The sequence below is a fragment of the Morone saxatilis genome, unplaced genomic scaffold (assembly GCF_004916995.1).
Source record: "Morone saxatilis isolate NCDOM2014 unplaced genomic scaffold, NCSU_SB_2.0 Contig9, whole genome shotgun sequence".
In the NCBI taxonomy this organism is placed as follows: domain Eukaryota; kingdom Metazoa; phylum Chordata; class Actinopteri; family Moronidae; genus Morone; species Morone saxatilis.
The window spans coordinates 9091759-9101420 of NW_023340268.1; the positions used below are offsets into that span (position 1 = coordinate 9091759).

Genomic DNA, 9662 nt, shown 5'->3' on the forward strand with positions numbered 1-9662 from the left:
ACACACTTTATGGTTCCAGCTTCTCAGATGAGGATTTGCTGCTTTACAGCACAACAAGATAACTGGAAAAAGAAACATCCTCCACTGTCTCATTTAAATAGAGAGAAAGTGGTTTATATATAGAAGAGACAGAGGAAGACACAAGTTTCGAGAAGAAACTCTTTATTTAGGCTCCAGTGTTTGTCTGTGAGTTCTTTAAGTGTGAGTTGCGGGATGTTGCACCCAGGTGAGTCATTGGCCTGTGGAGTGAAACCATGCAGTTTCTCCTGTGTCGTTGTTTACAGAGTGAGCTGTCCAGGCCTCCCAGATGGGTGTTCTCAGCTTGTAGTTAATCAATGACAGCATTGTCTCTCACTCACACACACCAGTAGATATCAAAATAGCAATGCGAATGAGTAGATTTATGTGATGTTGATCATTTAAAAATATGAAAACAATGACAAAGTCTGCGAAATTTGTAGCTCTATTATAATACTGAGACCTTTTTAGGTTCTGCATTGAAACTGGTTCTTGGTTTATGATGACTGGTGATGCTGTATTTTGATTCCTGATAGCAACGTTTAGACTCAAAACCTGTCTTAGTCTAAGATGTTGTGTTTACAATAGGAGCTTGATTATAAAGTGTGGTTAAGCTTCACAACAGACAGTAGTGATACAGCAAAATGAAATTACACCACAAAGCATTTCCTGCAGTTTGGTATTGGAAGTCAACATTTTTGATGTCCTCAGTAATACTAATAATGCCCTGCAATTGCCATTAAAATAACTCTTTGTATCTATCAGAATACTGTGGAGTTTCTGTCTTTGATATAGAGAATATATTCATTTCTCATGAATAACTTTTAGCTATAAAGAATTACCTTATCAATAATTTAGGACTTTTTATGACTGCCTAAATTTTAAAATTTTAAAGTTTTTGCTTTCATCTCATTGTGGTTTCTGTTCTTATTCTGCTGTCGTTCAATATGATAAAAATCTGAAGTGGAATTGACCAGCAAGTAATTAGCAATGGTGTGTAGCCTACTGTCATTGTTTTCATGTTTGGATGTCCCAGAATGAGCATGTGGCCACTTTGTTTAGCTAGTCATTGAAAAAAGGCTCATGCACACACAAGGCCCACATCACAAAGTTTGTAGGTTAGCGGGCCACACTCACAACCTGTAAACATGTTGAATCCCTCCTCCCTCTCATGTCCCGGCTCAGCGAGGAGTTTCAAAGTACACTGTCGAATAAACAGCTATCCACCTGCCGGCCCGTCTGTATCCATATAGGGCAGTGTAAATGGAGGTGGAGGGACATGCATGAAACGTTTGATTTTTCTGATTTCTCCGTATGACATATAGCACAGTCATTTTGCATCAGTAAAATACGAAGTGTGTTTCTGTTTAATGCAGTTCTGAAGCTGACATTTGAAAGCCTGCAGCATCTGGTCTGGTTTTTTGAAACGTTGATGTCACTGGGAAATCCAATTCCTGACAGGTTTACAGTTGTTTTTGTGGGAAGTTGAGTGATATTGAGGTGAAGTTTCTGTTAGAGTTACAGAGATTTTTTTTATAAAGAAAGCACGTGACCTATGGGAATTATTGTATTGTTTCATTTCCTCTTCATTACTGTCAATAATCAGCCTGTTGAAAAGTTTCACAAAGCAGTCACTACCTTTCTATTTTAGTAGAGGTTCACACTCACCCTGTACTTTCCAAAAAAAGGAAACTAAATCATGTATAACACCAGATTTCTTTTCAAAGAGAATTACAATAATAAACCTTGGGTGCATTTATGTAACCAGGAATCTTCCTTAATGAGCTGTATGTCATTTCATATAAAATAATTTGACGTGAAAAGGTGTGAATTTTAAATATGGACTATATGAAATCTACATCAACTAAATCATTTGATTTATAATAATAATAATAATGTTATTAAAAAAATTATGAGAATATGATAAATATCCAGGATAAACAGTCCTTGTCTCAACAGTGCCAAGTGAACTCTATAAAATGACCCATGTCAAGATTTTCATGGAGACAAAAGGCCAGATTTGGCTTCATATGGGGTTAAAAGTCACTGCTTGTAAATCCAGCAAAAAAGTACGACTTGCATTATGCAAAGCTGCACAGGAGGAAGTTAAAACTTTGAGACAGCAGAGAAGCTAAACATATTTAACAAAAGAAAAGCAAACCAAGCATCTCTCATTACGAAACATGCACTTGTACCGGACATATTAATCAACTAAAGCCAGAGCAGCACGTACACAATGTAGGTATTAGTCAGTAACCTCAACTCATTTTGACTTTAGCATTGTATAAGCCTGCAGTCTCATCCACACATGGTGTATTTGCCTGTGTGCCAGCACTTCTACTGTTTGCAAACACAGTCAGTGTGACGACCATATGTGATCGTACATGACAATTTGCCATGTGCTCTGCCTCTTTCATCTGTCCCTGTAAGGAAATTTACAACCTGTTTACACTCTCCTACTGAGAGATAGAGGGGTGTGTGTCTGTGTGTGACTGGGTGGGTGGATGGGTGTGTGTGTTCCTAGAGTGTAACTAACTTCACATCTGGTTTTTAGTGTGAATCTGATATAGGATATCATCACACATCTTTAATTCTTGGTGTCTGTTTTTGTTTGCTTTTAATATGGGAAAATATATTCTCCTGTTGCTTTAATTGTGAGTCCTAATACTGTTTAAGTACAACAGGAGAAATGGTACAAATGTGAAAAAAGAGCCTGTAATCTCTACAGATGAATATGTATTTATGAAGATTAGAGTGTTTTTGTAGAATCTATTAATTGATCATCGTTTGCCTCCTAAAAATATCAGAAGAAAGTTTAAAAAAAGGATCACAATTTCCCAAAGCCGGAGCTGAGATGTTAAAATTGCTTGTTTTGTCTGACCAACTGTCCAAATCCCAAAGATACACACTTTTTAATGTCAAAGAAGACTAAGAAAACCTGCAAATACTCACATTTGAGTTGCTGTAACCATTAAATCTTTTGCATTTTTGCTTAAATAATAACAGTGTAATTCATCAATTATCGGTATAATTGCCATCACCTTTTCTGTCAATCAACTAATTGGACAAATATTTCTAAGATCAACAAAAAAATGACCTCTATTGTTAAATATGTTATCTGATACTGTGGTATAGAGATTCTCAAAGTACCCAGAACCACATTATAATTATCCGGCTGGATGACTAAGGCTGGATGATATACTGAATTCTATGTTATCTGGTGAGAGATGGACGAGAAGATCGAGATTACTCTCATATCTGTCTGTTAAATATAAGGCTACAGCCAGCAGTCGGTTAGCAGCTAGCCAGGCTCAGTCCAAAGATAACAAAATCGACCTACCTAAAGCACCTCTAAAGCTCACATAATTCACTGTTATATGGGGTTCACATGCAGGGCTATTGTTTGCCTCACCATCAAGTGGCATTGATCGTCTCATTGGCAGACATAAAATATGATATTCATAGTGTGTTTTCATGAGCCATCATTTTTATCTACAGACGCCATGGGGTGCCTTCCATGGAGTCTGCCATGTTGAACCGCCATGTTTCTGGCACAGAACGGCCAAACCAAACACTGAACACTAGATAGGGCCTTTCGTGTTTTCTCGCGAGTTTTGTGGCCACAGTCCACTGTCCGTTCTCATTCCCAGGTCATCAAATACTGACCCGAGCAGTGTTCAATTTGTTGCATTCTCCAACTTCACTGCTATATGCCACTATATCCTACACACTGGTCCTTTAAAGGAAATTAATTATATCCATTAATTACAAATGTTGCACATTAATGTTTTACAGATTTTTGGTCATATCCAACCCTTCTCTGAAGTGTGGTATGCTCATGGGGATTGACTTGTTGATCTGTTCCATCTGACATACTTGTTAGTTAATGATCTGAGTACCACGGTAAAAAAAAACTGGATTGTGATCACCCACTCAAAAACAGGCAAGAAGGTTATTCGATATAGCAGTTTTTTTATCATCATGTGCTTTTAAGTGGGAGTAAACTGAGTAAAAAAATCCACATTTAGTGTGTTGATGTTAGTAATTGATAATGTCCTGTGATGACTTTACCCTCAACCTCAGCCGACCCTAATCATCATTTTAATGTGCACTTTATTAAAATAGTGTTTATAAAAATAGTCGACTAAACGAAACTTAAACCCCGTCCTCCTCCGCCCCTCTCCACCCCATGCCCGTGGCTCTGCCCAGACCAGCTGGAGCCTCCACAGCCGCATGAAGCAGCCCAGCACACATGGCTGTGATCACACACACACACACATACGCACATACACAGGAGCAGGAGTCTAATCCTCCCTCGTATGATACTCATCTGCTGAGGGGAAGGAAGCAGCCTCCGCCATCACACACACACATATATATATATATATCTCACACACACACACACACACACACACACACACTCACATTGCACATGTGATGTTTTACATGATGTACAAGGTTATTAAACCAGCCTCAAAGGTTACTGATGCACTAGATGTCTGAATCTGGCTAACAGGCCAGCCGACTAACTCCATTACAGCCCATTGATTGATTTATTGTCCGACTGATTATCACCAATAAAAATCACAGCAATTGGCTTTTTCTGAAGAATGCCTGCAACTAACTACTTAATGGAGTGGTAGATTGATTGACCGGCTTGTTAACTACTCAGCTGCAGTTCTTCTTAGATCGCCCTGAAGGCTAAAAATGTGACTTTCTGGAGAACTCGTGCAACACATTTACTACTGTAATTTCATACACAGCAAAGCAAATACCCGTTGAATGGATGTGCAACTAAAAATCAACAGTGTAAACTTTACATCCAGCTGTGCAAAAATGTGACATTCGAAGCCAGGGGCGAGGAGGGAGGAGAGGGTTGTGACTCCAGTAAACAGACGCAGCAGCTTGGCTACAACCGAGTAAAAGCTGATGAATGTTTCAGAATATAAATCAACAACCAGAGCATGCATTGCTGTTTGTTCTGTACATATGTATGTACCTCAGGTGGAAACAGTCTGTATTATTTATATTCACCTTTCAGGTTATGAAACTCCAATTACATTTATGGTCAAACGAACACTTTGGTCCGATAATAAATAAAGTATGTGTGGTGCCCTCTTGAGACGATGCAGTTAGTTTACTTCTTCCACAAATATAAAAAAAAAAAAACTTTTGCTAATGGTATATGTGTAAATGACCAGTCCGAATGTACCTTTGTACATTTTTAAGTGAATCTACAGAATAAAATACTGGGGAGAAATATGATGTTGAGGAAGAACTGAGTACATGTAGTGTAGCTCTGTTGACGGCTGTTCGGGGTGGATGTTGGCGCAAACCTACTAAATATTTTAAGAATGTAAAAGTACTGGTGTCTTCCCCATATTCATTCAGCAGTGGTGGGCCACAACAGCCAGACAAGCTACGGAAAATATCAAAAATAACATATTAAAAAAAATATGTATTTCAATACTTCCTGTAAAAAATGCATCTGCAAAAGGCCCCAACTGCTCGCATCGAGTGTGGCCACTAACTGCGTGTTATGTTCACATTTTGGGGGCAGCAACAGCTCGTTTTGCGTGTCAAACTCTACTGTAAATGTAATTTGCTGACACCTGGAGTAAAGCAATTAATACCAGTGGCTCACAGGCAAAATCTCTTCCTCCATCTTTCCCATTTCTCTCCCGCTCTCTCTTTCTTTTGCTCTTAACTGGAAGCTTTCAGCAGAAAACACTGCTCTTTAATAATTTGTATTCATGTGTCATCAGTGCTGGCTACGGGCACTTTTGGCTCTCAGATATGGCTGCTGATCCAACAAGCGCATTAAAATCAACCATCAACAGCAATGCAACAAAACAAGCATGGCATGTCTAAAAACGAGTCATCAGTAAAATAATCAGCTAACAGGTAACACACAGAGACACATTTTTAAAATGTTACACCGACGTAACATGTAACGCGTGAGCAAAGCCTGAAAAAGCAAGAAGTGTTAATGTCTCACATGCATGGATGGATTATGAGGCCAAACAAGAGCGTGCGGCGGCCCCCCTCCCCTCCCCTACATAAGAGCAAGAGCCCCACACAGACACAGAACAACTGCAAACAACTCATTCACGTCTCTTTGTGGACGTTTTGTGTCAGTTCATGGTCATTTTGTGGTTCTTTTGAGTCTCTTTGTGGTTATTTTGAGTCTCTTTCTGGTTGTTTTAGGTCTCTTTGTTGTCATTTTGCATTTCTGAGGTCATTTTGTGTCTATTTGTGGTTGTTTTGTGTCCCTTGTGTAGTTTTTTTGAGTCTCTAGTGGTTTTGTGTCTTTTCTCAGGTTGTTTTGTGTCTCTTTGTAGTCAGTTTGCATTTCTTTGTAGTTATTTTGAGTCTCTGTGGTTGCTTTGTGTCTGTCTGGCAGTTTTGGGTCTTTCTTTTGTAGTCATTTTGCATCTTTTTGTGGGCGTTTTGCGTCTTTTTGTAGTTGTTTTGCGTCTCTTGGTGGTCATTTGTTTGACTTTTTAAAAGGTTCACAGTCACTTCAGAGAGAAGCTTTTGCCCAGGGGTCCTAGCGTAGTTTTTGACAATTCAATCAAACAACAGTAGTTCATATATCAGTTATCAATCCACGCGGTTTGAGGTCTGCGATACTTGCTTAGAAACATACAAACACACATACACCCACTCGCACACATGCACACACATCCTGAGGCTGGCAAGTGGTTAACATATGTTCATCGTGGTTGAGTAGCAACAACCTGTTTGGCACCAAGATAACTGACCTCCTCCTGCTTTTTGTTTTCTTCCAATGTTTCCTCTCAGCAGGAGAGATGAGCATCAAGTCTTCAACTTCTTTATTTGTGTATAAATGTTCATTGTTAATCCATCTGAAGAGCAGATGTGTGTCTGCTGTCACCATGTGTCAGTGTGTGTGTGTGTGTGTGTGTATGTGTCTAACAGTCTAAATCCCCACCGCATCACATCAGAACAGCTGTAGTAACACCTCAGGTCCCCAGTCCATGGCCGTGTGAGCCACAGCGAACACGGCTGCCCCGAGCGTGGCGGACAGCCCCCACACAGCCATCTTCACCATCCTGTTCCCCTTCCCCCACAACTGGCCTCGGTCCCGGGGCAAAGCTGCTTCCAAGCCTGAGTGTCAAGAGGATACGAGCACAGAACAAGGAGGAGGGGTCAGAGTGTGAGCAGCGGAGACAAGGAGGAGTCAAGAGGATTCAAAATGCTGGAAGCTGAACCAGAGGAGGATCAAGCTGCATTTTCTTACCAGTACTGGAATCAAAGAGGGGGGTCAAAGGTTTGTCAAAACAAGTCGAGACAAGGAGGGGTCAAAAGCAATAATACACAACAATTAAATATTAATGAACCAATCCTGCTCCCTGATCTTTGCTAAGCAGTACTCTCACTTTATTTTTTTATTTATTAGGTACACCTAGCCAAAACTAATGCAGCCTAATACAAGTCCTGTAATAAATACCTTTATGAAGGTTATAATGGTCAGTTTGTTTTTTATTGATTCAATTCAACTTTGCGGTCATGTTGGAGGCCACAGTAGTACTGTTGAATTGTAGTGAGTTATACTGGGTACACTGAATATTCTACACACCTCTCAGTATAAATAAACAAGCAGCAGCTCATACAGTACGGCAAATATCCAATATTGTGCATCCCTATTTAACACACAACTGAAGCTACTACAGTCTATACAGTGGAGAAGAGATTACACAATGCAAATATATTCGATGGCTATTGCTGAAGCAAGCAGCTCCTAAATAGAATCAGAAACAAGGTTTGACATAATAAAAATCTTGAGGTTTCTAACTTTTTAGTCGTCAGCCAATATTCATCATTAGTTTAAAATTTCGACACCGAGTTGTCTGATGACTCCCATTCATTCTCCGCCACAGTGAAATCAGGTGATGCTATAGATCGGCCGTTATGCACCTCATCTCGATGCTGCTAATTGAATTTTGATGAAACTGCAGGGAATGATGTGCATCAATTTTATTATTACACTGTTTGGCCTGAGGGGAATGTTACAGCATATTTTTGATTGCCTGTACATCACAGACAATATGTCAGATGCCACTGATCAGATTTTCACGAAACCTACGGGAATAAAGCATCTCTTTGTTCTTTTCTAGCATATTTAAATTTGCACTTGATTGGTCTGATGGGAGTACTACATCATTTGTTTACTTCTTATTGATTGGTCTAAAGGGGGGCAGCGTTTGTGGGGGATGACATATTTACTGTTGCTTTGTTTTGAACAATCGTGTTCTGCGGATCCATCAAATGACTTTCATGGTCAGGTTGGAAATGTTTGTTCTTGCAATCTCACAGTCGATATTAATTTCTACCCAACTTCAAAGAGTATGCAACAAGAATTCAATTTTACTTCACCCATCTGCACGTGTCTGCATGTGTGAAGTCCTTAAGAGTCAGTAATAAGATTAAAGATACTATTTTTACCGTGTTTGGAGGTGGAGGAGCCATGGGCCTTAGTGAGTCGTCGGAGAACAGAGTCGGGCCTCTGGTGGAGGGTGGAGAGCTGAAATGCCTGGAAGGTGCTGATGGACAGACTGGAGATAGAAAATGGAGGAAAAGAAGAGGGAAGGAGAGTTAGTCGGTGATGGAGAACAGAGTCAGGTTTACGATGAAGCATGGACAGCTGAATTGACATAAAGAGATGGACTGAAGGATAAACTGATAGATAAAGACAGGTGAGAGACAGTTTGAAAGATCTACTAAGTCAGTAGATCCTGTATATAGGAAGCTAGGGGAGTAATGCATTATGGGACGTGAATATCAGTCAGTGAAGGTCCTGTGTCAGTGATGTCACTTCCTCTCCTGAACAATGACCGTAAGGAACGCTTGAAGGACACTGACAAAGAGACTGATGAGGGAGAAACAGAGAGAGAGAAAAAGTGTGGTTCTGTATCTAATGCTTCCTCCTCAATAATAAAAAATGTGGAAAAATGGTCACACGCATGGTTACACACACACACACACACACCAAATGGCCTGTGTGTGTGTGTGTGTGTGTGTGTGTGTGTGTCTGTGTCAGCAGCCCCACTGAGTTTGGATGTGTTTTTAGAGCATCTCCTATTGGCTACTGACAGAATTACATCACACCACCTGCAGTCATAATAAACCACCTTTAACATATGTTTATGTGATACTATTGAAGTGTTGATTCTTAAATGTGCAGATTTCCTTTAATCGTGTAATTAGAAGATAACATACGAGAAGTTGTGATGGGCCGTTTTTACAATTTTGTGACATTTTGTGGACTAATCACTTGATTAATTAAATAATTTACTGATGAACTGAAATGATAGATTTTTTAAGCCCTAGTTGCATGAGTATTTATTAAAGAAAAATATTTCTTTATATAGCACAGTGGGTTTACACTTTATCATTTAGTTAATGTGTTTGCTTATCACATTTACTACATACTGGATTTTAAAGGATCAGTGTGTACGATTCAGTGGCATATATTGCAACCATTTGAATACACCTCAGCCTTCCAAGCATCAAGGAGAAACTAGGCCCAATTTAAAACCAGTGTTTGGTTTGTCTGTTCTGGGCTACTGTAGAAACATGGCGGTTCAACATGGTGGGCCTCCGTAAAAGACGACCCACTT

At 39.7% G+C, this 9662-nt stretch overlaps 1 protein-coding gene across 1 annotated transcript in view; it reads right to left on the minus strand.

Annotated features, from left to right (window-relative positions):
* Positions 1–4396: 4396 nt before the first annotated feature.
* Positions 4397–9662, minus strand: part of LOC118343174 (TBC1 domain family member 20-like) — a 13296-nt gene continuing 8030 nt past the window's right edge. Inside the window, exons 10-11 of the mRNA XM_035681927.1 lie at positions 8488–8597; positions 4397–7149 (exon numbers count right to left, since the gene is read on the minus strand). Coding sequence (XP_035537820.1) covers positions 6983–7149; positions 8488–8597 — 277 coding nt within the window. The 3' untranslated portion in view covers positions 4397–6982. The remainder of the gene's footprint in view (positions 7150–8487; positions 8598–9662) is intronic.